Genomic DNA, 27,502 nt, shown 5'->3' on the forward strand with positions numbered 1-27,502 from the left:
ACTGGACATGGAAGCCTGACAGGCTGCCAGTGGGACGACAAGGAGTCAAGAAGAGTGATTTTGGGGAGAGGCCTGTACCCCTCCACATGGGAGTCCAATGCTGTGGCTCTGAGCCAGCTTCTTGGGTCTTCCAGGACCAAGGTCTGCCTTGTGTGGGAATCAGCAAGGCCTGCTCCAAGCCCAGAGTATGTCTGTGGGGTCCCCCCTCCAGCCTGATGCTTCATAAAGCCCTTAGTTGAAGGGGTTGTTGACATTTCACTCACCTGAGGTGGGAACTCTACTGGAAGAATCCCACTCTGTGCACAGGAAGTCACTGCCCCAGTTCTAAATCAACAGGAGGAGACACAGTCATTGTGCAGGCAGTGTCAGTGCAAGGACCAACTAATGAATTTTTGGTGGAGGGTAGGAAAACATCCCTGGAAGAGGTTATGGAAGGGCAAGGGTTGTTAGTTATAGATGGGCTAAGAGGGCAATTAGAGGGGAGAAATGGGAATCTGCCTACTTCTTGTACCATGTATAGGGCATTGGTCACACACCTATGCACACTCACACAGCCTTTCCTGTTCCCATTTCTCTAGACTCTAAAATGGAGCCAGCAGCTGCCCCAAAGCAGGGGAAGAAACAGTGACTTTGTTCCAAAGCAACCCCATGTTTGAATGCCTGCCTCCAGAGATCACAGGAGCTTTGCTGTTAACATTAACCAATTGCAACTAATTGCAACGCTGGGGCCTAACCAAACATTAATTAAAATATCTTTAAGAAGACACAAAACTTTTCCAAATGCAAAGCTTCTGGCTTCTGCCTATCTTTTCTGTACACCTGTACGTCTGTTTGCATATTTAACTTAAGAGCCACTAATCTTTTTGCATATTTAACTTGCTTCTATGTGTATAAATTAATGCCTGGATGCTTTTGGTAAACTTTCCTCATCTCTGTAATACAGGATGTTATTTTCCAGGTGTTAGGAGAGTGGGTGGGGGTAACAGAGGCACAGACACAGCTAGTTCAAGGAGGCTGGCAGAGAACTCAATTTCTATGCAAATTCCTATATCTGCACACACAGTAGGACTCCACTGACAGTTGACAGGTTCCCCTGGAGTGTGGCTGCCAGAGGAAAACTCCTGAAAACTCCTCTCATCAGTTTGGTCAGATGAAGATGAAGGCAAGTCTTTTTAAAATATCCCTATCATGAGGGAGTGAAAATAAAACTTAAGTGTTATTTGCCTAATCCTGTGGAATTCAGTTTATCCCAAGGGATTGCTCAGTTCAACACACTGATGGATTTCTTCTTCTGTTTGGAAACTCTACGGAAATCAAGAACAGGCTTGGGTGCCAACGACAAATACTTGAGGAAAATGCAATTTAAAAAAAAAAAGTGATACCACATTGGCACTTTAGATAGTCAGGGATCCAGAGACATGCACGATGCCTGTGATTTAACAGACATAGATTGGAGCTTGAGCATGCTCATCTGTCACCAGGGGGAACCACAGGTTATGTCCTAAACCAGTGCAGCCTAATTCCCTGTAAAGTTGCAGATTCTGACCCAGTAGGTCTGGGATAGTGCTCAGGATTCTGTGTTTCTGACAAGTTCTGGGTAATGTTGATGTGACAGATCTGTGGCTGCTTTAAGCAGAAAATGCTAGGCAGGCATTTTTAACTCTTCCAGCAGCTAAAGAAATGATGGGTGAGGATGAGGATCCCAGCGGGCAGCCCCAGAGCCCTCTGCTCACTGTCTACTCAGCACTTAGCACAGCCCCTGCTCCATTTAGGCACCCAGTAAATGAGTGTGAAATAGAGAAGTCAAGGCTTGACTGACAAGATGAAGCTGACCCTTCAGTTCTAACAGACCTGGGCACTGTTCATCCAGGAAAAGACTCCATTAGGCTAAGTGCACTAGGGAGCATCCAGGCTGGGGAGATCGTAACCCTTAGCAATGAGGCTGTTATTGGTTGTACTCCAAAGCTTAGCACCTGGTGGTTTTTTTAATATGTGGATGTAGGTTAATCTCAACTCTTCAGTTGGCTTATTAAAGGCCTGCCCCCAGTCACTGATCTCCGATCCATTTTCCACATGGCCGACAGGGAGACCTCTTAAAGACATAAACCAGAGCATGCCACCAAAGGCTTCCTGGCTCTCTCCACTTGAAATCTAGCCTTCTTACTCAGGGATTCAGGCTCTGTGAGACCTGGCCCTGAGCACCCCCTGATCTCTTCTCCCGCACTCTCTACTTCATTCACGTGCCTCCCTGTCTTACCCCCCTCCCTTACCACCAGTTCCCAGCTACTAGGACCTTCTTCCTCTTCTTCTACCTAACTCAGCCTCAATTCTGAGCTTTTGCAATCTCTGGTCTTTCCATTTGGGATTCTGCTTTTGGCTGTCCATGTAGCCAGCATCTTTTTATCTTGTATGTCTCTGTTCAAATCTCCCCTCCTCTGGGAAGCCCAGCCTGCATGATGTATCTGAATTTGCCATCCTTCCCCTGGCCCCATCCCTCTTTTTCCACTTCATCCTCCTCTGAGTCATTGTCACTATCTGAAACAATAAGTTTTAGCTATTTACTGGATGCCTCCCCCAGCAGATGATAAACTATGAGAACTGGGACCCTTCCATCTACTCCTCTAACTCCTGAAACAGTGCCTGGCACATAGTAAGTACTCAAGAAATGGTGGTGAAATCTCTATTGGGCTCTCCTCTGAGTCTCCACCAGCCCCTAACATAAGACTGGTGTGACACTGGTGTGGAACCACGGGTGTGGAACGGAAACTGTGGTTGATCCCCTGTCCTGGTGGCCAATAGAACTCGTCTGGACCAGGCCTGCCCTGCAGGGCTCCGTGTGGTTCAGGATCCTACAGGCCATCTTTGGAGTAGCAGTGCCTAAATCTTAGAGCTGGAACAAATGACGTGAACCAAACAGGGCCTGCCTGGGGTCCAGGTGGACGTGAGTCAGCTTCCTGTCGGGCCCCACCCCGGCACTGAGATTCCTTCCCACTGGGCTTCCACCTTCAGGAAGCTGATGGCATACCGTGCCTGCTGCCACCCCCCTTGAAAAGCTGCACTGCCTAATCAGAAACAGAATCGCAAAGGTCAAAGACAATGGATTCCCAGGCACTTCCTCCCCTTGGCTGCTGACGTCAGGTAGGCAACTTGAGAACATGTCAGGACAATCCTGGGGCTTCGTGGCTCCGGAGCCTTTTGTACATTCCGATTCCCAGTACGTAAGGAGGATACATTTCTGCTTAATCCAACAATCTGAAACCTGGACCACGCCCCAGGTCCCTGACAGGTGGAAATGGCATGAGAGAGACAGGAGTGAGTCAGGGGTTACCTCAATGGCTGGCGTGGTGGGGTATGTGTAGTTACTGTTCTGGAAGGTTCTCAGGAAGGGCTCATCCTAAGGGAGAAAAAAACCACAGGGAGGGGTGATCAGACAGCCAAAGAATGCTGAAGATCAATCCTTCCGTCTCCTTTTACTTAACAAGGTTCTGATGCATTTAAATAGAAAGAACTGTGTAAACATAATTTCATTCATTCCCTGGAGGTTTTTACATAACAGCTTTATCAAGGGGTGTCCAATAAAAGGCTTCAAAAATGTTCTATGCTTATTACACTCTGGGCCCCAGGTTTTCTTTGTCACCCTAGCAGTAGATGGGCTTCCAGAACCTCAGGCTTACCTGTTTTCTTCTCTTTGTGATTTCTTTGGCAAGCGATTCACATGGCAATGTTTTTCTTTTACAGGAGATAGTATGATCATCAATATATTTAATTATCTGTTATTTCTGTCTTTCTGTCTCCTTGGAACTACATATGTTATCCCATTTAGGATGGCTTCCTCTATTTTCAGAGGTTTTTTTTTTTTTTTTCCCCTTGTAATTTACCTATTTCACAATCAGTTTTCACAATCAAGACTCCAGGTCCACCCAGTTGCAGGTGAAGAGTTAATTAAAGGAGGAAGAAGGAGTAGGCAAAGGAGAAACAGTTTGGAAAGCAAGCTAATGAGGAAATGTAAAAATGAGAGCAAAGCAGGATCAAGATAATAAGACCCAGATCAGGAAATATCAAAGACGGCCCAGGGTGGGGACCACGCACAGAACCTGCGGTGAACTAGAAAGGCCGTGGGCTGAAACTTTGGAAATAAGAAAGGAAATCCAGAACGATGGAAATTGACTCCACATGGGCCAAGCCCAAACAGATGTTTTGCTTTATTGTGGCCAACTGAGGAAGAAGAGGAGGAGAGGGAGGATGAGCTCAGGGCCCTCAGGAGGGGCATGCCCTCTCCGGTTCTTCCTCTTGTCTCATACCTGACCCCTTCAAGCAATCATCTTCCTGCCTGGCATTGTAGACAGTTGACTTTGCAACTCCAAATGTCCCCAGTTTACTGACGAGGCCGAGTGGGGAAGGGAGCTGTTCCAGGTTAGAGAGCAAGTCTGAGTGCAGAGCTGGCTGCCCCCTCCCCCTCCCCCCCCAACTGACAGTCTCTGGCCTGCTTCCACTCCCTACCCCGGAACCAGGTCTACAACAGACACAAAGAAGGTCACTTTGGAGGACAGAGTCTATATACTCAAAGCCTCAGCCCCCAGCACAGAGCCTGATTCCCCCAGGTACCAGCAAGTCCCCCTTTCCTCTGAGTCTCGGCATTCCCAGCTGAAGCATGAACCAGGGGACTCTGAAGTGCTCAGGGCCAAGGGTAGAAGTGTGCCCCTTATGGTCCCCCACAGTGCAAGACAGAGGAGGGCTGTGATGGCAGGTCTGCACGGCTCTCTAGGCTGTGTCGATCCGTGTGGTTCAGTGTCCCCTGAATAGTCATCTCTGAGGAGGGCAGTCTGTAAGAAATGACCCACACCTGTGCAGCAGCTCCCACAAAAAGAGTGGGGTTCTAAGCACCAGGAGGAAGGGAGGTTACCAAGGGGCAGGGGCATAGACAGGAGAGGTTCCGAGGCAGCGAAGCAGCGAGCTCAGCCATTGTGGAGGGGCTGCTGCAAGTCCTTGGGACATGTGCTCCTCCACGGGAGACTGCAGCTGCAGCGGCACGTGCTGATTATGATTTTCTCTCCACAAAGGGGCTCTGCCTGGGCTTAGGGTCCAGGGGCTGGAACTAGTTCCAGAGTGACAGGAAGAAGCAGAGGGCAAAGATGATCTCGGGCTTTTCAGGAGAATGGAGAGTCAAACCAGAGAGCTTCTGTGGTCTTATCTATTTGATGAAGAAATCCATGGGTTGGGGGAGGGGAGGGGAGATGGTATTGAAGGGGTCAGAGGTCAAGGTGACACTAAAATGTGGCAGGGAGTGAGGCCAGTGCAGGCACCACGAGAACAGGTCCAGGCAGTGGTTTTCAGGAGAGTTGGGGTCCCAGGGCTTGTTTTCGTTGACACTTTATGCAGAAGTGAGTCCCAGTGATTTGCCTGGAGTGGAGCAGGTTTATGTTAGAGAGATCAGGGGGAGTCTGGGTGGCTCTCAAGGGCGAGGTTTGGAGCACAAGCAGGTGGAAAGCGAAGTGGACTGAGTCCTGGCTCCAGAAAGCAATCTAGTCCCAGCTGTGCTGAGATAGTGTGCTGCCCCAAGAGCTGAGCCAAAATGGTCACCTGCTGTGGGCCAGCAGCTGAGTCAGTGGCCATGGGACAGGCCACAAGCACCCTGACTGCAGTACTAGTTGTTGAATTCCAGAGAGAAGAAGGGGTGCTGTTCTTCCCTTCTATGCTGCTTAAATCAAACCAAAGTACATGGTCACCAACTTTAAGGGGGTCACATTTCAAGAGGAAATGTCCACTTGGGGCCAGGGCTGCAAGAAATGGCTGAGGTGGTCTTGGGTGGTAATAGGAGGGGGGTGTATAACAGTGCTCTATGGAACGCCCTCTGGTATTTTCTGTGCATTCCAATCCACACTCTACAGAGTGTGCTGGTTCTTTATCTCCATTGATGGCACCACCTGTTTGTTGATGGGTAGCCCTCTGCAGTTTGAGAAGCATCCTTAAGAGAATGCAGCAGGTAGACTAGAGGCCATGCTGCCTGGGGAGGGATGTGGTTCCTGTGTGTCAACAGATCTCTAAGCCCCCCACCCCTCTGTGGCTTTATGATGGGAAAGTAGGATGAGATGATTTTACATGCAACAGTGACATGTGGAAAGAGGGGCAGGTGCAAGGGCCCTGGGAAGAATCCCATTAGCTAGGGTGCCTGCAAAATAACACACAAATGCCAAGCCCCGAGGAGAAGACTTTGAGAAGACAGACATTTAGTTGCTATGTAGACATTCTTCACACAAAACAATTATATTTTGGCCAGCCAGGTACAGTGGCACACACCTGTAAACCCAGCAGCTTGGGAGGCTGAGGTAGGAGAATTGCAAGTTCAAGGCCAGGTTCAGCATCTTAGTGAGAACTTGTCTCAAAATGAAAAAGGACTGGGGACTTAGCTCAGTAGTAAGACATCCCTGAGTTAAATTCCTGGTACCCTAAACAAAAAAACAAACAAAACAATTCTATTTTGAATGACTATTGAGTTTGAAGTGGGGTCAGGGCAGGATTAGGAGGTTTAGAAGCTCTGAGCATCTAAAAGATAATGGTGTCCCAGTGTGTACTTCAGAATAGAAAAAGTGGTAAACAGTAAAGTTTTGGGAGCCCAATAAACTTCTGCTTTTTCTTGTGATAGGGTGACATCATTTCATACCCGCTCCCGTTCCCATCCCTCCCCCTTCCTCTCTCTGGTTCCCTGTTTTGTGGGTTCCCTGACCACACATGGGGGTGACCTTACACCTCCAAGGAGAAACGTGTTTTAAGGTGTGGAAATACATGTTTGGAGTTTAGGAAAGAAAAAATGAAGACACAGAGGAATCCATGGTAAGGAAATTTCAGCAGGAAATCCCGGAAATGAAAAAGATCTCTGAGTGAGGGGCTGTGGAGGGACAGAAGAGAACAGGCCCGGGGTGTGACAGTGGAGAAGGTCTCCGCCGTCCAGGTTAGGAGAAGAGAGCAGGGTCGCTCACAGAGACGAGAAGGGGAGTGAGAGGTGGCTGAATATCCACAGCCCAGGGAGGGATCCGTCTCAAGGAGGAGGTGGTTCTGTTGACAAGAGAGGTTGAGAAGAAAAGCTGAAAAGGGACAGAGCTGACCTTCCAGATGGTTCCGCCGGGGGCTAGGGAAGGAATGGGCAGAGAGCCAGTGAAGGCATGGAAGAAAAAAATAGAATCCACAGAACGAATCTAAAATTGGCTATAAAATCACTTGTCCAAGCTGGAAATACAACAGAAATCCACAGAGTGCTGTGAAGGCGCCCTACCTGGCACGGCAGAATGTACTAGCAGTGTGGCTGGGGGTGGGGGAGGAGGGGGGGGCTGGGAAAGCTCCTTGGTGCTCACTGGAGCTCACAGGTGGCTCATTCGTCCAGTCCACCTCCTCCCCCTGCATCCTGCCTGTTGCTTCTATGTTTAAACATGGCAGGATGAAAATATGCTGCCTGGCCCCTCGGCTCAGAGACGCGGGTGGACTTCTGCATGGCTTTGAGGCTCAGGAGAGAGAGCAGATGGGACCCGAGGCACAGTGCAGCGAAGCTGGGCTGGCCAACAGATGGACCCTTTGGGAATGGCCTCCAGGGCTGCTTAGCAACAGCTTCTCCTGAGTGGGGCTTCTCTGGGCTCTAGGAGGCTGGATAGGCTCTCCCCGGCCCATCAGGTTCAGTGGGGCCTCGTCCAGAAGAGAGGGGCTGAGCCCACTGTGGCTTGAGATGCTTCGGCTGGTGCACCACCCATCTGGGGCTCCCTGCCGAGTCTGGGGGCAGGGACAGAGTGGCAGTAGTTGCCTTGAGGTTCATGGTGAAAGAGATGTCCCTGACCCTGTGCCTAGGCTCCGAGCAATGACTACTTGGTGTGAGTTATTACTTCTCCTGTTTAATGGAAGGGGAGTGCGCAGTTTAGAGAGGCCCTTTCATGGCTGATAGTCAATAGTATACTATCTGGATTGTTGAACGATAACTAAAGTCAGGTGAGGTGGTGCACCTCGCCTGTAATCCCAGTAGCTTGGGAGGCTGAGGCAGGAGGATTACGAGTTCAAAACCAGCCTCAGCAACTTATCGAGGCCCTAAGCAACTCAGTGAGACCCTGTCTCTAAATGAAATCTAAAACAAGATTGAGGATGTGGCTCAGTGATTAGCACCCTTGGTTTCTGGGCTCAATTCCCAGGCCCCCCCCCAATTAAATATTTACAGTGTAGTTTATAGCTAGGTTGCCCTGGCCCCTCCTAGAATCCTGGACTTCCTCAGGATCTAGCAATTAAAGGGTTTACACCTGGCTGTGCCCCAGCCCTCTGGCCTGTGTCTGATCATGTGACTGCAGGCATCCATGTGGTGCCAGGTTGACACTCTCCTTTGCTCTGAGCACCACACCCAGCAATCCTGGCCTCTACTGCCACTATCGTCTCCTGGTGAGGCTAAAAGACATCAGACTGAGCGTGGGCCCATGGCTGGTCTGGGCAGGGGTGCCCCTCTTCCAGGGACCCCAGCAGACACACGGGGGAGCTGCAGGCCCATTCCCCAGCTCTACTCAGCCAGGAGGGTGGAGAGGTTGGCGCAGCTCATCCCAGGAGGGAAACACAGCCTCCCAGATGAGGTCAGGCCCTCTGCTTTTACTGCCACAGAGGATTTTCTGGCCTTGGCCTTATTTGGCTAAAAAGCCATAAGACAGAACCTAGGAACGGGAGCTAAAGGCAATGGGAACGGGCACTGCCCCCACCCCAGGCCTGAAATCAAGTTTAACAACTGCTTACATATTCCTCCTTAAAAGGAGCCTGAGCTGATCCTCCTTACAGGCCCGTCCTCCCCACCCTCCTCCACAGCTTGGGCTCTCCCCTTGGGTGCTTCCTCCGTGCCCCTCTCCTGCCAGAAACTCCCCAGTCCAGGCTCTCTACTCTCTGACCACCACTTCTGAGCCCGCCTGGTCCCTCCCTAGGCCCTCCAACCTGCAGTGGCACATCCCCATGTGTCCCAAATACCACTGCCCAAACAAGCCTTCTGCCCTTTCCCTGCTTTTCTTGCTCCTCTGGAGACCACCACCCCCCCCCTTTGCACCCCATCGCCTCCCTGGGCCCAGCTGCTTTGCTCATTCCCACAGGTGGAACTGCTTCTGCATTCTATTGCCTTCTGTGTCCCCTCCTCACCGACTTCCCAAAGCCCATCTCCCACATCTCTGTCGGCTCAGGGGCAAGATGGGCGGGAGGATGAGGGGGAAGGGCAAGTCAAGCTTTTGTTTCTGTACAGGTGCAAAGACAGTCTCCTTTAGTACCTGGGTAGGGCAGGCCAGGGGGATATCCTCTGTCAGGTCCAGGGTATCCGTTTTCCTTCCCAGTGGTTCAAGCTGATTGGGGAAGAAAAGAGAGATGCAGGTGTACTAATTTGTCCTTGCTGAAGTACTAATTTGTCCTGCTGTGGAGAAGGCTCAGAATTTCATTTCAGAGGGCTTGGCGTCCTCTCCTGGCTCTGCCAGGTGTCTGCGGTAGGACACTAAGCAAATCTCAGCTTCTCTGAGGTTCGGTTCCTTCAGAAACATCTAATGTTCTTTTGCAGGGCTGTGGAGGGGCTGAAAGGAGATCCTGGGTCGTAAACTGCCTAGCACAGTGTTGACACACAAAAAAATGTTGAAATGTGGTTTCTGCCTGGCTCTCATGTAGAAAGCATCCCTCAGCACAATCCAAGCACAGAAGAGAGTGTGGATGGGAACCTGGGCCAAGCAGACCCTTAAAGGACTCCATCTTACGCCAGTCAGAATGGCGATTATCAAGAATACAAGTAACAATAAGTGTTGGTGAGGATGTGGGGAGAAAGGTGCCCTCATCCATTGCTGGTGGGACTGCAAATTGGTGCAACCACTTTGGAAAGTAGTATGGAGATGCCTCAGAAAACTTGGAGTGGAACCACCATTTGATTCAGTTATCCCATTCCTTGTTCTATACCAAATGGACTTAAAATAAGCATATTATAGTGATGTAACTATATCAACTTTTATGACAACTCAATTCAAAATAGCTAAGCTAGAACCAACTTAGGTGAGCTTCAACAAAGGAATGGATCAAGAAAATGTGACACAATGAAGTTATGGCATTTGCCAGTAAATGGATGGAACTGAAGACTATCACGCTAAGTGAAAAAGCCAGTCCCCCAAACCAAAGGTTTAATGTTCTCTGTGATGTGTAGATGCTAACACACAACAAGGGAGGATGAAGGGGAGAAGACTGGAAGTCCATTGGATCTCACAAAGGGGGATGAAGGGAAGGGAGGGAAAGGGAAATAGGAAGGACAGTAGAATTAATTGGACATAACTTTCCTTGTATTTGAATATACAACCAGGGTAACTCTTGCATCATGTACAACCACGAGAACAGGATCCTAATTAGAATTGCAGGGGGGGGCGGTGAAAATATAATACCAGAACCCTACATGAAGTATATAAGTTATACTTCATGTATGAATAATATGCCAAAATACATTCTCCTGTCATGTCTGTCTAAAAATAACAACAACAAAAGACTCTTCCCTTCCATCGACTTCTACAGATGAACGAGCCACTGCTGCCCTGGGCCAGGCCCCATTCTATAGGCGCTGCAGCTCCACTGTAGACTAGAGCCCCAGGGACACTCACTTATCTTACCATGTTGACCCAAAGGGCTCTGGAGAGCTGGGAGTGGAATTTCTGATTTGGGTGGATGCAATCTGGGGCGAAGAAGGACGTATCCGGACGCCCATTCTGGAAAAGACAAATATACTTTCTCAAGATCTTATTGGGTCAGAGGGAGTCATAGCCCATTGATCTCATCCCTGGGACTGACCAAGCAGTGCCCTCCTCCTGGGAGGGCTCCAGGCCAGGGCCCTAGGGCCTGCTCACCTTAAGAGGGAGATGAGTGCAATACCACAGGTGGGGAGCTTCGGGTGATTCCAACCTCCCTCTCTTCTTTCTGGCTCCACAGTTCCCCCTTATTTAATTTTTAAAATGTTGCTTTATTTTTCCGCACACTTGTCTAACACTCCAGCCTTGACCAGCTAGGTGGGAAAAGCTACTTCTCAGCCCACAGGCCACTGGTCCTGCCGGTCTTCATGGGGAGAAGGAAGCCAAAGCCTTGGCTGGCCTGGGCAAAGTCTGAAGCAGGGCAGGGTGCCACCTGACTCCAGCTCCTCTCTTGTGGCATGTGGGATATACCAAGTGTTCTCCTTCTGGCTTCCCTCCAGTTAAGAGAGTCTCTTGGGATGAAACCTTTCTCTCTCCATTCACAGATCTCTTTTGTTCTGAGTGGAAGCCTCAGGCCTTTGCAGGAGGGTGAAAACATAATACCAGAACCCTACTTTATTTTTATTTACTTTTTGGACTGGGGATTGAACCCAGAGGTGCTTAACCCCTGAGCAACATCCCCAGCCCTTTTTATTTGTTATTTTGACAGAGTCTCTCTAAGTTGCTTAGGGCCTTGCTGAGGCTGGCCTCCAACTTGTGATCCTCCTGCGCTAGCCTCCTGAGCCACTGGGATTACAGGCATGCACCACAGGCCCTGGCCAGAACCTTACATTATAACTGAAGGGATGTATGAGAGAAAGATGATGTGCATAGCAGCAAGTTAATAATGTGGAATTGGATACCTTTGAATCTGGCCTTTCTGTCCCTTATGCCCTATCTGATTTGGGGCAGGACACCTCCCATCCCTGCAGCCCTGTTATGTGGGGATGATGAAAACTCCATAGGCAGTTGTGATGATTTTACCTACGGGAAGCTCAGTGCCTGGCATGCAGTAAGAGCTCAACACAATGGAGCTCTTCTCAGGAGCTATGGGGACTCCTGTCCCATCCCACGTTAGGCTGCCTCTGAGAATGTGGCTCAGGTGTTCAAGGACACTGAACCTGCCAGAATAGCATCTGGAAAGCTCTCTGTGCATTTCCCATTCTACACACACACACACACACACACACACACACACACACACACACAGAGAAGAAGCATGTAGCATCTCTTCCTATGTCCTCCCCTGAGGGCACCTGTGGCTGGCCCTCCTTTGGCCCCACGGTGTGTGCAGACAGGGAGTGTATACCTGCAGGATGGGGAGCAGAACGTTCTGGAAGAAAGGCTGCAGCACCACAGAGAAGTCCTCCCGCGTGTCATAGCGGCCTGAGTTCACCAGCTGGTGCATGCTGCTCTGGGGACACATGCACACATGGGGGCCTTCAGCACAGGATAGTGTAGGAGCTGGGGGTATGGGCTGTGTCCCCGCCCTACTCTCCCTGGACAGCAGAGCTGACTCAGCCCAGCACTTGAGAACAGAAACGCACACGATGGCGAATCCCTTTCTGGAGAATTTGGATAGATCACATTTTGGCTTTGGTTTTAAGTGTTCTGCAATATCTGAGGGGCTGGGCAGGAGAGGAATAGACAGCTGGGAAGAGACTCCAGAGGGCCCAGGCTTCCAGCCTCCCTCCTGCAGCCTCCCTCCTGCAGCCTCCCTCCTGCAGCCTGCCTGTGGGGGCGGTTGGGAGCAAGGGGACTGAGGATGGGAGGAACAGGAACGTGTGGGCCTCTAGGGTGGTCCATGGCCATGCAGGGCTATTGGCCAAGATTTGGGTTAAACTCAGCCATGAGAGCTTTGTCACTGGATGCCATTGGGATGGCTTCCACAGGGCACCTGAGACACTCCACCAGGTGAGGCAGAAGAAGGAGCCCAGGGTGACGTGTCTCTCTCAACCCCTGCATAGCTCTTCCTTCCTGCGCCTCCCCTCCCCAGGGCCCTGGGCCGTGGTGTCAGAGTGACCTGGGGGAGAAGATGCAGGGTGATACCCTCCCTTGTCTCACCTGATAGGCTTGTGTCAAGGCCTCCAACCTGGCCAGCTCGGGGGAGTTCTCCCGCAGGGTCAGGACACAGTTACACAAAATGCTGCGCAAGGAAGAGCAGAACTCAGAGCCCACACTCGTTCAGGGGCCACTCTGGCTGCCTGGGGTCAGGGTGCAGTGGCTCACTCAACCCCTGGTTTAGGAGCACACGTGCCTTGAGGCTCCAACGCACCTGCCCAGGGGCAGGTTTTAAGGGTACTGGAGAGAGCGCCTGGGGAAGAAGCCGGTGGTGGCATGGGCCCATATTCACACGGTGCCCGCACTGGATGGCAGTGCTGGGCCTGCAACAGACTATGAGAGAGGAGTTTAGGCCATAAGGATGCAAGGTTTGATTTTTTAAAAAGTTAAAAACGCATCCTCTAGTGTTGGAGCAGGAGTTTGGGGGCTTCCGATGCTCCTACCCTCAGATACCTCCTTCAGTGCCACGCCGTCCCCTTTTGTTTTATATGAATTTGTTCACATTTGTCCATCCTTAATGTTAAAAGGAAAGATTATAGATGCTCCTCCACCTATAGTGGGGCTGATCCCAATGAGCCCTTGGTAAGGTGAAGTAGCACGTGAGAAATGCGTCGTGGCGGGGATGGAGTTGTGACTCAGTGGTGGAGTGCTTGCCTCGCACGTGCAGGACCCTACGTTCCATCCTCAGCACCACATAAAGATAAATAAGTGAAATAAAGGTATTGTGTCCAACTACAACTAAAAATATATATATATTTTGAACAACAACAACCAAAAAGTGCGTCGTGGGCATCTAACCTGCCCAACATAACAGCTCAGCCACACCTCACTTGTAGCATGTAGGTTGTTTCCCATGGTGACTACAGCACCCTGTGGGCCGTGGTCCACAGCTACACCCAGAAGCACCCGAGAGTGTGGTCCTACATGCCACCAAACTCAGAAAAGGTCAAATTCAGAATTCCAGGTATGGTTTCTTCTGGGTGTGAATCGCTTTTGCATCATCATAAAGACACTGACCCTAAGTCAGGAACCAGCTGTATGTCTTTCTTTCTTTTTTAAAAAATATTGTTTTGGGCTGGGGATGTGGCTCAAGCGGTAGCGCACTTGCTTGGCATGCTCGGGGCGCTGGGTTCAATTTTTAGCATCACATAAAACTAAAATAAAAGATGTTATGTCCACCGAAAACTAAAAAATAAATATTAAAAATTCTCTCTCTCTTTAAAAAATATTGTTTAGTTGTCAATGGACCTTTATTTTTAAAAATTTATTCGTATGCAGTGCTGAGAATTGAACCCGGGCCTCACATATGCCAAGCAAGCGCTCTACCACTGAGCCACAGCTCCAGGCCCAGCCAGCTGTGTTTCTAAAGCTCTTAGCACAGTGCCTTAACTTACTGTTAAGTTCTGTAGAGTTTGTTAAATTGCTGGAGGTGTGCATGAGGCACAAAGAATAGTGAAACACACCATGTACCTGCCACCCAGTGGAAGCTGTGAACAATTCCAGTTTGAAGTTCCCATAGGTCCCTCCCAGTCCTCTTCTTCCCCATCAGTAACTGACTTGTGAATTTCTTCCCCCACTCTCTTATGTTTGATTACATACACGTACCTCCCTGGGTGTTGCCCCCTCATAGTCTGGGTCTCCCAAACACCAGCCCTGTGGCTCCTGGTGTCACAGAAGTTTCTACCTAGCACCTTGGGATCAGGTGAGTGGAGGCTGGATCAAAGCTCTATCTCCCAGAAGGGGATGATTCTGACACAAGTCCTCTCTTATAGACATGGACACACAGACAGACCAAGTCACAAAGACCTGGATGAGTCACTGCTGCATGGGGGCCAGACCATGGGGGTAAGGGTGTCTCCAGCCAGGGCTGTCAGCACTGCCTACCTGGCCTGCTGCATTGGGCACTTGTCCGGGTTCCCCAGGAACACCTGCCGTATGACACTGGGCTTCATGAAGTCCACAAGGTTGACCAGGGCTCTGGGCACCTAAGGGCAAAGCTGCAGATGAACGAGGGGCTCCCGGGTTTCCTCCTCAAGCTGCCTCGGGCCCCTGAGAAGTAGGAGCCAGTTACAAGTTCCCTTTAGACCTCCAGCTCAGTGTATCTCTTGGCTGCAGTTCTGAGAGAAATCTACACAGGGCCACCACCTAGGACACTACACGCCCAACACAGGGTGTTGTTGCCCGGTGGGCTGCAGCAGAAATGGCCCCTCCTGGAGCCAACAATCAATGCTGAGAACTCAGCTCTATTCAGCCTCATTTAGTGAGCTGACACAGGTTGGTTCTGTTTGGTGAGACAGGTGATCTGTTTGCCAGGCCACTGGCCCTTGACCAGTTCCTGCTAGCCCAACCTGGCCTAACTCTGCTGAGCAGGCACAGGGACTCAGCCACTCAGAAGAGCATCTAGTGGTCATAATATGCCCTTCCTGGGCAGCCAGGGCAACTTGCCCTTGCCAGGAGATGGCAGTTGGGTAGGGGGACACAAAATGGGTATAGAACCAGACAGGAGCTTGCTCTAATGGCTCAGAATGCAGAGCCCAGATTATGAGTCACTCAGCTGCTGCCTCCAAGGAATAGTGGTGGGGGGATGCATTGCCTTCATTTCTTCAAAACTGAGATCCTGCCAGGTGCAGCAGTGCATGCCTATAGTCCTAGTGGCTCAGGAGGCTGAGGCAGGATGATCATGAGTTCAAAGCCAGCCTCCGCAAAAGCAAGGCGCTAAGCAACTCATTGAGACCCTGTCTCTAAATAAATTACAAAGTAGGGCTGGGGATGTGGCTCAGTGGTTGAGTGCCCCTGCATTAAATTCCCGGTACCGTTCCCCCCGCCAAAAAACCCCCCAGATCCTTCTGGATTAACTCCACATAGAATGAAACATGCTTGGGAGTGGACTTCAACCTCTGGACAGGGAAGGAGCCTGTGCTCTTGGCTCTCTCCTTGAAGGCAAGGGGCACTTCCACCATTCTTTCCCTAGCTACCTACCTTCAACCTTGGGAGCCCCCACCCACCTCTCTGTGCAAGATGTCCAAGGCATTTCGGAGATGATCCAGAAAATTGGCTGCAGAATGCAAATTCTGGAAAGAGACAAGGGAGGAAGAGGAGTTGCTGGTTTGGATGAGAGTGTAGAGGGGCAGTTGTAGGCTCTTCTGCTGGCTCTAGCCCCAGGGACTTGTTCTTCCTGTGGCCTCCAGAGGGTGACTAGCTCAGCACATCAGAATCAGAGCTGAAGAGGTGACTGCTCGCCATTGTCAAAGACCAAGCAGCCAGAAGACAGGAGCCTGCAGCCCGAGCTTTAAAAAGGAGCAGAAAGTGGAGCACCCTCTCCCAACTGTGTGGTGTCTGCAGATTCTTCTCTGAGATCTTGAGTTGTAAGAGAGGGGAGAAGATGCACCATATGTCAGCCACCTGCTGCCTTGTCACCTGGGATATGAAGATGGCACTAGGAACCCCAGGGTTGTGGAGTCAGAAGCGGGCATGCACGAGTATGTGTGTGTGAGTTGTGTGTATGTGTGTGTGTGTGTGTGTATGCATGTGTGCATGCAGATAAAGGTGTGGTTGGACAGTCCTCGGGTTGGTTCTAGGGATTGTTCTTAGAATCTCCAATCTAGTCAAAGTCAGGAGCAAGGAGTAGGCACATACCCCGCCCCCATTACCGAATCTGTGCAGTGGTCACATAGATCACGGGCTCCAATCAGCACTGTGATGACCTTCCAGTCTTCATGGAAATTGATTCTCTACACGGAGGGAGGGAGATGCTTGATGATTTCCAAGAAACAAACAAAAACATCACAGCTCTAGGAAATCCTTTCAACCTTCTGTGACTTCCTGGCCCACTTGAACTTACAGAACCAGAATCTCAGAGCTGCTGGAATTTTAGAGGTTTATTTATAAGACACAGGATCTTAGCATCAGGAGGGACTTTCACGGTCACTGTGACCAGCAACAATCCTTTCCCCACTGACATAGCGTCTTTGGACAGGGGTCTGCACTACCACTGTTTGAGTGCCTCTGGTGACAGGAGTCTCACTGCTTTACATGGTAGATTGTTTCATCTGGGGGCAAATTTATTGGATTAGAAAATTAATGTTTATATAAACAACCTTAAATTAAATCTGACTCACGTGATCATCTTTCATCTTCTGCACCAGAGTCTGGGCTTGGTTTGCAAGTTGCCTGAGAAAGAGAGAAAACTCAGTCCTTCTGTTGTAGAACATGCCCTTATTTTTTTCTCCTAAAGGATCTAAACTAGAGGCTTCTATGATATCATCCCTACTGTATGAGCTGGCAGAGATCCTAACGCTCAAAGACTAGAATCTACTTGCCTCTCTTCTAGAGAGTCATTATAACAAATTATCATTTGAAAAGCCAGATATGTGTTTATCCTAAAGTTATAGTTAAAAGTACGGGCCAATTACATTTGTTGCTCACAGTCTCCTTTCTAGAGCTTCACATGCAAAATGTCTTCTAGGATTCCAGGCTAAAAGCCACTTGTTTCTTTTGAAACACTTGCAAGACTATAGACCTTGCAATTAGTCCTATGAAAGTTTTCTCATGTTTCCTCTTTCCCCTCTGGCTACCAGGAAATTGAGAGTTTGATGTTCAAGCCCAATAACCATAAAAATGCTCACACAGACATAATTGTTTCCCTCAATGGCTATGATTTTTCTCTTACGTTAAATATATTATTTTTGTGAATTTATCTAAATGCTTCTTTTAGAAGGTGGGGAGTAAACACATAGTCAGCCTATGCTTAGGGAAGGAATTGGTCCTGGGTACCTGACCCCACTTTTTGTTATGTTCCTGAGTGGCATACCCATGGAATGACTACCTCCTGGGATATGGTGGTGGGACCACGTGTCCTGAGCTGCTCTGTTTCCTGAAAGAGGCTTTCCAGGCTGTTGAGCATATCTGGGGGCCCTGCCCACCAACAAGGGGGTCTAGGCTTGAGCTAGATGATCATGTGGCAGGGGCTCAGATGATTGAGACAGGAGACCCAGGCTTCTGGGGCCTCCAGGAGCAGGCAGAGGGCCCCCTTTAAAGACCATCACAAGAGGCCAGGCAGTTGTGCCTCAGCAGCCTCTGGGCATCTCTACTTCATTTCTTGATAGCTCCATAACAGGGTGAGGGAGAGGACATGCCCTGTCGCCCAGGGGCCTCCCAGGCTGAGGTTCTGTTTGCCTATCACTTTGGTGGGCTTTGCCTCAGAATTGCCACTTCTGAGGCTCTGGGAAGAGTGGATTTCTCCTGCACCTCTGTGCTGAGATAAGTTGTAAAAACTGGGCAAGTTGGTCAGTTAGTTCAGCTCTTAGAGAATGCCACACGTGAAGCCTGGCTGGGCAGGAGCGACTGCTGTGGAGAGCCTTCCCAGGGCACAGCCTCTCCAGCCTCCCTGCGACCACCTTGGTCACAGGGACAGAAGGGAAAGTGGCCTTGGCCTCTGAAATCATTGTGCACAGAAGTGGGCAACGTGATCTCAAAGGGACTGTGTGCCTCCTCTGCTCCCCCACTTTGCCCACGCCCCACGCCATACTCGGTCTTGGCTCCAGGAACAGCCTGGTTGAGGAATGCATTTGTGTCATTGGCATCACCAGTACCCACTGCGTAGCCTGTGAGGTTTCCGTTAAACTCCCGGAGGATATCTGAAAGAAGAGGGGTGGACAGGGCACAGAGATCTCAGAAAGGAAGGCCGGATGTCCCCTGCAGCCCAGGGTCCCCACAGCAAGGTCCCCATCGTCTTCATGCTTCCTGGGGAAAGGCAGGAAGGCCACAAGGCTTGCAGGGAGATATAAGCTAAAATGACTTGATGATAGGGACAGCCACATCAGCAAGAGCACTTCACTTAAAAAAAATATATATTTTTATGCAATTCACAGTGAAGTGACGGGCCCCTGGCTGATCTGTCTCAGCATCCCCTGAGCTGCTGAAAAAAAATTAAGGCTCATAATGTTTGGTAGCTCACCCTCAGTCACCCCACAAGCAGAAAGGGGACAGAGCTTGGACCCAGCCACCTGGCTCCAAAGCCAGTGCTCATTCCCCTCCTCCAGCTGCCTGCCCATGGCCTCCCCTCCTACTTCAATGGCGGTTCCTTTCTTAGTTGGGTGCTCTCAAGAGGCCTGGGGGTCAGAAGGAATGAGCGACTCAAGTCCTTGGTGGCTACTTACTAGGTAAGGTGGTCACGTTCTTCAGGGAGCCATCCCCGCCTGAACTGGAGGGGGTGAGAAGTCAGTAAGGGAGAGAGAGATGGAGTCAATACCTAAGAATAATTTAGATTTTCTATGTGGGTTCTTTCTCCTCTCTCCAGCAAGCCTATGAGGTAGATGTGACCATGTCCATTGTGCAGAGTGAGAAACTGAGGCACATGGAGGTTAGTTCGGTTGCTAAAGGTAACTAAAACCTAGCCTGAGCTGGAAAACTTTAGAACCTAGATAAACTCTTCTCTGCCCAGTATTAGGTGCATTCCACGGGAAGGTTCAGAGGGAGGCCAGAATCGCTGCTTTCCAATGCCCAGTCTAATTACCTCCGATTAACCTTCAGACATGTCCTAGAAAATTTCATTTCTTTTCATTTGTTTGAATTGAGTACAATGTACAAGAGGTAAAGAGAAAAATATTTCTACTTACTAAAACATGATGTTCAGGTGTATGGTTTTTACTATTATTTTTCTCCTATGCCTCTTTCCCCAATCCCAAGATGTTATTCCAGGACAATAGGTTTTCAGGGCACATCTGGAGAGGCTTCTATAGGAATTGCTATAGGCCAGCAATCAGTGGTAGTTGTTCTTCATTCAAGGAATACTTGGAATGAAGCTAACTGTTTTGTACCAGGCTGGTCAAGGGCTTGGTTCACAGGCTCAGTGAGCAGCCCAGGTGGTGGACAAAAAGAAGCTGAATCAGGCCTGCCCTTCTATCTTGCTCTCTCCACCATCCCCTCATGACCTATGGTTGGGTATTTATGCTTCTTTGGATTCTTTTCCAATTCTGTAGGAAGCTGCTATTTTAGTTGCTTCCTGAACTTTCTTTCTTTGGACCCAAAGCACCAAATCAGAGTATTTTACATTTGAAAGAAAACTAAATCCACACATGGCCTCCATTCACTGCCTTCTAACTCTGCTTTGTTTCCCCCCCTCTCAATAAACACAAAAACATGGACACGTACATAAACACACACATCAAGTACTTTCTACTGTCATTTTTTATTTAAAGGTATTTTGGTGCTAAAACAAGTGTCATGGTAGATGAAGGCCAATTGGTAAGAAAATCTCTCCCTGATCTAGGAGAAAATAAGACAGTCACACAAGTAAATACGGAGGAAGAAAACTAAGCTGCCATTTTGAGCAGAGCTATGGAAACAGGACAGGAAGTGGAACCATGTCAAACAGCTCGTCTTCATAGGCCCTTCACTGAAAGTAATTTCTATGACACTCTGAGCTCAATGGCTAGGTTTTGTTCCCCTACAGAGCACTACAGAAAAATAAGTGGGTGCTTGATAACTTTTGTTGAAAATTAAACTATTGATTAAAAAAAAAACAAAAAACAAAAATCAAAGAAATGCATTTTGTTTTTGGTAAGTAAATTTTATTTTGGTCCATTGAATGATCCCAAACCGGCCAATGTATTTCAATGGAAGAAAAGGCTTTGCTCTAAAGACCTCTGACCCACCATGTTGGTTGGGGAAGCTAGGGGAAGTTGGAAGAATCCACTGGTGCTTGATCTCACAGGTCAAGGGGCCTTGAAATATTCACAAACAAACCTCTTCTGTAGGTCCTGCTCACAACCACTATGCCCCAAGAATCCTGGGTCTAGTTCTCCCCTATTTCTATGAGGTCCACCTTTTCTACTCTCTATTTCCTTGGTGGAAGAGGATCAAACTACATTCTTAACTTACCTGGAATCATTAATTGCCTGCTATTTACAATCTAGAATCTTTAATGGCCCCAGAAAGCGGCTTTTCTCAGATCAGTCATAGACATTTCTCAGGAAATGTTAATAGATACTACAAAGAGTTCTGGAATTAAAGGAACAGTTGGATCAAAGGAAACTTCAATAGATTTTTCATGAAGCACTTCTCAGAGCCTTTAATATGCTAATATATATATGAATTCTCCAGAGGAAGGAATTGGTAGATTATGTTTCCCAGTAAATACAAAGGAGTTTTCTCTCTTGGATGGAGTTAAAGTTCCCTGGAACACATTCTGAGAAACATTAGTCTATCTGCTCTACCAAGAGTCAAGCTGACTGACTCTCAGCCTCTGACCTGAAACTTCCATCTTTAACATAGGTTCATTTGGGGGCAGATATTTGAAACATTTAGGACAAATAAAGAGTTTTGGGTAAGGGATAGCAGCCATTGATCATGGGGCACTTGAGTAGGCACTAGAAAATTCAATCATTTCACTTGTCAGAAGGAAGAGAGCAATGACTGCATTTTTCTAGGGCTGCAGAGAGAAAGAAACTTTGAGCAGAAGATTGCCTTTGTACCTGACCCCTGGGAGCCCAGAGAGTTGAATGGTCTGTAAAGTTGGGCCAATCACTTCACTTGCCCGGGTCACTCCACAAGGTGCAGCTTACCTGCCTGTTGTGTGATTTGCCTGCTTCATTCTCTATTTTCCCACATTACGACGTGAGGTCACTGCCCCCTTTAGTGGAGACCAAGAGCAGTCACCCCAACTGCTTTTTCTGCCTTGTAACAAGCCCACTGTCTCTCCCTGTGGTTCTTCCTTTTCTTCTAGTCTCAGTAGCAATTTGGGGGAGTGAGGAGTAATCCAGGGTGTTTTGTCCTCAGACCAGACCATTGACTGGGCTAGGGACATGGGGCAACTCAGGCACCTGAGAGCTGGAAGGCACTGACCTCAGCTGTAGGGGAGGAGAGGTTCTGTTCTTGTGCTGAGGACACCCTGTCCTCCCCGTGGGTGGCCACAGGCTGTGTGATGCTCCCTCTTCTGCCCCGGAAGAAGAGCCTTTCTCTTTACCTTTCTCTCTGGGACTATGCTCAGCTCTGGCCAGAGAACGGTCACAGTCCTGATCACCCCACCCTATTCCCTCTCATTCTGGGGCTGATATACATCACATGACTTCATGTGAGGCAGCAAACACCTTCACGTGCCACCCACTGCTCATCTGCGCTCTGCACTCTCCCGGCTGCCTTTGGTCTAGTTGCTTTACAGATAAATTCTGAGCTACTTGCAAGAACTGGGATTATTTATTAGGAAAGAAGGAAACTTAGGAATCCCCACATCCACTGCTCACCCAACACCTGCATTCTCTACTCCCTTGTCTGGGTGCCCTTCTCACCTCTTTCTACTTGTCTAATGCTAATTTTTCTAGAGGTGCTGGGTATCACCATCCCTGGGAAGCCTTCCTGACCTTCCTGCTGGTAGGGTTGATTATTCCCTCTTTGCTAGTCCTTTAGTGCTTGGGTATCTTCTATTTTTAATGGACACTTATGAATTGGGCACGTACAGCTCCCTCCCTCACCCACATCACCTCCTAACATTGTAACAGCATCAAATAGGCTCAGGGATGCCCATTGCTTGTGACTTTATCTCAGAAGCTTTGTGTACAGATGTGTACATAGACACAAAGGAAAAGGTACAACTACCGAATGACATGAATAAGTACATGCAGACAGAGACGGAAGAGCATTGACATGTACATGTAGACACGGAAGCAGGCAGGTGGAGACTCAGGGATTTGGTGTCTTTCGGGTACATTTCCTGTTGCATTTTCTGTCCCAGGAGTCTGATAAGAACCTTGGTTTACTTTTTCTGTGCAATTTAAAAATAAAAACATAATCAATGGTCAAATCACCTCTCCCTCCAGCCAATGTTCACACTTTACAGAAATCTGTTTTCCTGCTGAAAGCCCTTTCCAGACCTACCTAGTCCCTGCTCTTTGGGATTTATGTATTTACAAGAAAACCCCCCACCCAACCTCCAAAACAAGCTCTGAGAATGAATAAGTCTCAAAGGTTAACGTTACCTATATGACAGTCCCCGATACTGTGTGGTGACATCGAGGAGGTCACCTGGTTTGGAGCCGATTCCATTGCCAGCCTTTGGAAACATAGCAAATCCACAGAAAAAGCAGAAAGTCAGAGAAAAGGGAAGCTATGAATTCCCAGGGCTTCTGAAGACACAGTTCCCAGGGCACCATAGCAGCAGGAGCAAAGCATGAGATCCAGAGCCAGAAGACCCAGGCTGCCATCTTGTGTGGCTTCCCTGAGCATGGCTGCCTCCTCACTGAACTAAAGACAAGCCCTGCTCAAAGGGGGATTTGGGGGCCAAGTTGGATCAGAATTGTAAAAACTCTTTTGAACACTCTCAAGTACTTTAGAAATGATGCAGAAAGACTGTTAATAATATTGTTCCCTCTTTATGCTTCTCAGTCCTTTATGAACATGAAGAGCTCCTAGACTTGAGCCACTGTGGTGGACAGATTTCTCATAAGTCTCCCATTTCTCCTTTTTGCCTCCAGGACGTTCCACAAGGCAGTCACAAAGGTTTAAGAGTGCCACCAGAGAATGGTGCTCCGGGATGGCAGCCTGGACCAATGGCTGGGCATTCAGGAGAGCTTTTTCTCTAGGGAGGAGTCCTCTTGCCCATGCAAAGAGGAAACAGATGGGGGTCGGGACGAATCATCAAGCATAATCCAGAGGGGAAAGAGCACCCACACAGGCAAGTTTAGAATTTTGAATGAAAATGACATATTTTTGCATATGTTTAAAAAAAAAAGTGTTGGTGAGTGTTCAAAACCTCTGCTGATTGACACATTTCAGTTCATTCCTGGAAAAGATTTCCCCTGCACTCCTGCTTGAAAAAGTAATTGCAAAATTCAATCATTGCCACTCTCTTAGACTGACAGAGCCAGGACAAAGGAGCAAGATTGTGCAGTGAGGGTCCTGGAATGAGGAGGAAAGGGACCTGGAACTGGCCCAGTTGTGCCCAAACCTCCCGGGGCCCCAAGGTCCTTACAGTCAGAGAATCCCCCAGAGCAGCCACCACTTGGATATCTGCGGGCCTCAGGGCATGCACTGGAAAGATAAGCAGACATTCTTGAGTCTGCGGGAAGGAAGTTGGAGTCAAGAGTCTAGTGCTTTGTGCTTTAAGCAAGATCAGAAACACAACCTACATGTACATGTGGACCATGCAGGATTGGGCTTCTGTAGTGCCACAGAAGCGGAGGTTATATGAAGGAAGTTTCCCCATAACTCACCCTGGACCTATGACAGGGGAGAGGGCAGAGAAACCAAAGGACGGAAGGGGAAGGAAGGATGGACAGAGTAGGATCCACCACTCTAGCGCTAATGGTCCTGTGAGAGGTCAGCTGTGGCCTGAGTGCACTGGACCATCAGAGGTGAGGAACAGGGCCTGCATTCAGCCCTCTTAGAGCTGGGTTTTGAATTTCCACCAAGAATCTGAGTTAAATCATGTGGGGCCTTTTCCTCTCTCACTCTTATCTACCCCCTCCCCAATCTCTTCTGAAGAGCCCAAGGAATCTTCCAGGCCTTACTGTAGGCTCAGTGACTGCAGAGCCTACGGTCCCAAGTCCAAGGAGGAGGCTTTCTCGTGGGACTCCCTGGCCTGCGCTCTGAGCTACACCACACTACAGGACTGAGCCACCCCCTGTAACCTCACAGGCTTCTCCACCTGTGCCCCCTCTAAGAGGTGAAGCAAACAGCTCCTAGCATGACACTGTCATAGGTCATAGGAAGGCAAGGCAGGTACACACCCCAGATAGGAAGCAAGCACCAGTCACAACTGTGCCATGCAATTAGCTATGGAAAGTCTGGCCAGACTGCTCACGGGTATGTAAGTCCTTGTGAAAGGGCCCTGGATCCTGCTGTGTCGTGGGGGCATACCTGAAGTGGGTGGCGATGCAGAAGGGGTTCTGTCCCTGCATGGAAGCCAGGTCCCGTGTGCCTAAGGGAACAGAATAAATCCCAGAATCTCAGAGTTGGAAGGGTCCAGAGAGGCCGGCTGGGTACCAAACATACCCATAGGACTTTAAAAATAATAAAAGATCTTGGGCCCTACACCTGGGAAAGGGTCTCAAAAGGGCATTTGAAGTTTCCCTAGGTGATTCTGAATACCAGCCAACTTGAGATAATCTATAGTCCAGTTCAGACTCTTCCTCCAGCCAATGAAGACTTGGAGCTTCAGTATCTGCACCCACGACACCTCGGCTCCTGCCCCGGTTTTGTGAGGATGGGTGTCTCCATGACATCTTGATGGGCTGTGGTTTGGTTGGCTGGTTTCCTGTTCAGCCATTAATGATGGACTTTACTCTGCCCTCTACCCTGGCTGCAGGTGTGGACCAGTGAATGGTCTTTATAAAAGGGTGTGACCCTCCATTCCCTGTTGGGCCAGTTCCTGCTCAGGAGCTTCCTATCACCCTACCTGCTGAGCCCAAAGAAAGCAATCAACAGATACCTGCATGCTGTTCTTGGAGGTGCTCAGAAACGGCCAGACCTGTGGGAAGAGGGGCACAAGAGCAGCATGTTTGCTTTCCTTCTGTTTACCAACCTGTAGTAAGTGTGGACCTGGATGCACACCCTTGGCCTCCCTCACTCTACATTCCGATCCCAGGTTCTGCCAGCCAGGCTGTCTACTGGGGGTTCCCTACCAGGATGCACTGGGGCCTCTACAATCCAAATCCAGCACTAAGCCTTAGAAAACCCTCAAGTGACTCCCAGGAAGGCCTAGGTCTTCCCTCCATTGCCACCCGGCTGGCTGAGGATGTGAAGCTGCCTCTCTTTCTGCATCCCATCCCTTCCCCAAAGTGCACCTCTTTCTGGTAATTGAAGTCCTTGTCTCCACTTCCTGGGCTCCCTTGTTACCCCATGCCCACCCTACCCCGCGGCCACATGGACTCCTTCCTGCTCGTGCAAGGAATTCAGGATTTGGTCCTTTCCCATGCAAGCCCCGGTACAGTGGTTCTCATTGTCAGGCCTGGGACCCTTCTGGGTACACAGAGGAACTCCTGGGGATGAGGGCAGCAGCTGCAGAGCTCCAAGAATGTTTCTGACAATTTGTGGATGAAAACAGGGGTCTTGTTCCACGTTTCCTTCCTGCTGAGTGTCTGCTCTCCTCGTTCTAGCTTCCCTTTTACTGCCCCGCCTCCACCCTCCATCCAATCAGAGATCATTCTAGTTCTTTGTTTCTTGCTCTTCCCAGTTTGTCATGGAGGCACACCAAGACTGGGTATCCTTCTGTCCCATCGCCCCTAAAGTTCTCCACTGCTCCCAGCCTTCAGTATAAGAGCTGGACTTGGCTGCCATGTTCTCCTTGTTTACTCAAAACAGTGGGGCCCAGCCTGGATTTATGCCAGGGCTCCCTGCCACGCAGAGACAGGAATGTTCCAGGGCCTCTGGGTCACAATCCTCATCCCTCTCAGGTCAACTGAAGGGGTTACCCTGGATGAATAACCTGGGGTGTTGAGTGGGCTGGATATGTGGGCAGAATGGGGACTGGGGTGAATGCCTGGGATGAGAGAAGCCTAATGAGAGCCAGGACCTGGAGAAGATGCCGTCATTGGAGGTGTCGCGGGGTCATGCTTCTCACTGTACCTGGTTCGGACACACGATTTCTATCTTGTTTTCAAAATTATGCCGCGTCGTCTTCTGTCCTACGGGTTCCAGCTGAAGCAAGAAGCAGGAAGATGGGGAGTGAGAGAGAGGCAGCCGGAGCGGGAGGTCAGGACGCAGGTCGGGGTGGAGGAGATGAAAGAACGGGACTCGGAGGGCGTGTCCCCACTCAGCCATCTTACCATGTTTTTCCAGAGGGCACTGGCTGCGCGGGCGTGAGCCTTGCTGCTGAAGTGAAAACAGTCAGGGGCAAAGAAGGAGCTGTCAGGCAAGCCTTCCTGGTCACCAGGCAGGAAAAAAAAGAGTCCGTTTTAGAGATTTTGGATGGCACCACCGACACTCAGAACAGCTGTGTGCCTCTAGGGGTTCTACTCATCCAGGACACATCTGGCTTTACCAAGGTCTTTGGCATGTCCACTTTTTCAAGGAATGGCTGCACAACCACCGTGAAATCCTCCCTCGTGTCGTAACGCCCGGTGTCAATCAGCTGCTGAGTCCCCTCCTGCAGGAGGAAAAAGAAATGAATGGGTCAGGTGGTCCTCTGGCATCTGCTTGGCCCTTGGTCAATCTCTTCTCTGGTACAGAATTAAACAGAATCTGGCTGCTGGGTAAAATCAGACCTCAGTAAAATCTCAACTGATCCAGGACCCAGAATAGCTAATTTTTGGGTCAGCCCCAATCTCATCCCTTGGCCCCCACCTCTGCTGCAACTTTATATACTTGATTCAGGCTGTGAAAAAGGAAAGGTAAGATAAAACTAAGTCTGTCAGCTTGAGCCCCTTTTAAAGCTATTCTGATTAAAGCCTTGGTTGGGGGGGTGTTTGATTAAGTGACATTTTAGATAATTCTTACATTTAATTTATTTCTGTCCTATATTTGTTCAGAAAAATCAAAGGTAAATCAACACCATTTAGTGCATATTCATGTTGCTTGTGCCCCAGGACGTGTGCACACATGTGTACTGTTTCGAGGTTCTTGGATGCATCCAGGAGGGTAACAGAGCAGTAACTCTCATGGGTGCTGCTTGGGCTCAGTTCTGGGAAAACCAGCCACCCCAGTTAGGGCTCCAGTTTCTGCCAGATTCTGCCATGTCACTGCTCATCAGGACTTCTGGCATTTGG

General features: G+C 49.3%; 1 protein-coding gene across 2 annotated transcripts in view; it reads right to left on the reverse strand.

Moving 5' to 3' along the window:
* Plb1 (phospholipase B1) overlaps positions 1–27,502 on the reverse strand; it is a 93,566-nt gene that overhangs the window by 20,820 nt on the left and 45,244 nt on the right. For both annotated transcript variants that reach the window (XM_040271525.2, XM_078029467.1), the window contains 19 exons: positions 26,779–26,883; positions 26,564–26,659; positions 26,364–26,435; positions 25,228–25,266; positions 24,657–24,717; positions 23,770–23,828; positions 22,778–22,851; positions 18,962–19,005; positions 18,331–18,439; positions 16,922–16,973; positions 16,454–16,534; positions 15,809–15,874; positions 14,688–14,788; positions 12,807–12,888; positions 12,052–12,156; positions 10,629–10,724; positions 9,267–9,338; positions 3,329–3,394; positions 264–324 (listed from right to left, as the gene is read on the reverse strand). In XM_040271525.2, coding sequence (XP_040127459.2) covers positions 264–324; positions 3,329–3,394; positions 9,267–9,338; positions 10,629–10,724; positions 12,052–12,156; positions 12,807–12,888; positions 14,688–14,788; positions 15,809–15,874; positions 16,454–16,534; positions 16,922–16,973; positions 18,331–18,439; positions 18,962–19,005; positions 22,778–22,851; positions 23,770–23,828; positions 24,657–24,717; positions 25,228–25,266; positions 26,364–26,435; positions 26,564–26,659; positions 26,779–26,883 — 1,441 coding nt within the window. The remainder of the gene's footprint in view (positions 1–263; positions 325–3,328; positions 3,395–9,266; positions 9,339–10,628; positions 10,725–12,051; positions 12,157–12,806; positions 12,889–14,687; positions 14,789–15,808; positions 15,875–16,453; positions 16,535–16,921; positions 16,974–18,330; positions 18,440–18,961; positions 19,006–22,777; positions 22,852–23,769; positions 23,829–24,656; positions 24,718–25,227; positions 25,267–26,363; positions 26,436–26,563; positions 26,660–26,778; positions 26,884–27,502) is intronic.

The sequence above is a fragment of the Ictidomys tridecemlineatus genome, chromosome 12 (genome assembly GCF_052094955.1).
Source record: "Ictidomys tridecemlineatus isolate mIctTri1 chromosome 12, mIctTri1.hap1, whole genome shotgun sequence".
Taxonomy (NCBI): Eukaryota; Metazoa; Chordata; class Mammalia; order Rodentia; family Sciuridae; genus Ictidomys; species Ictidomys tridecemlineatus.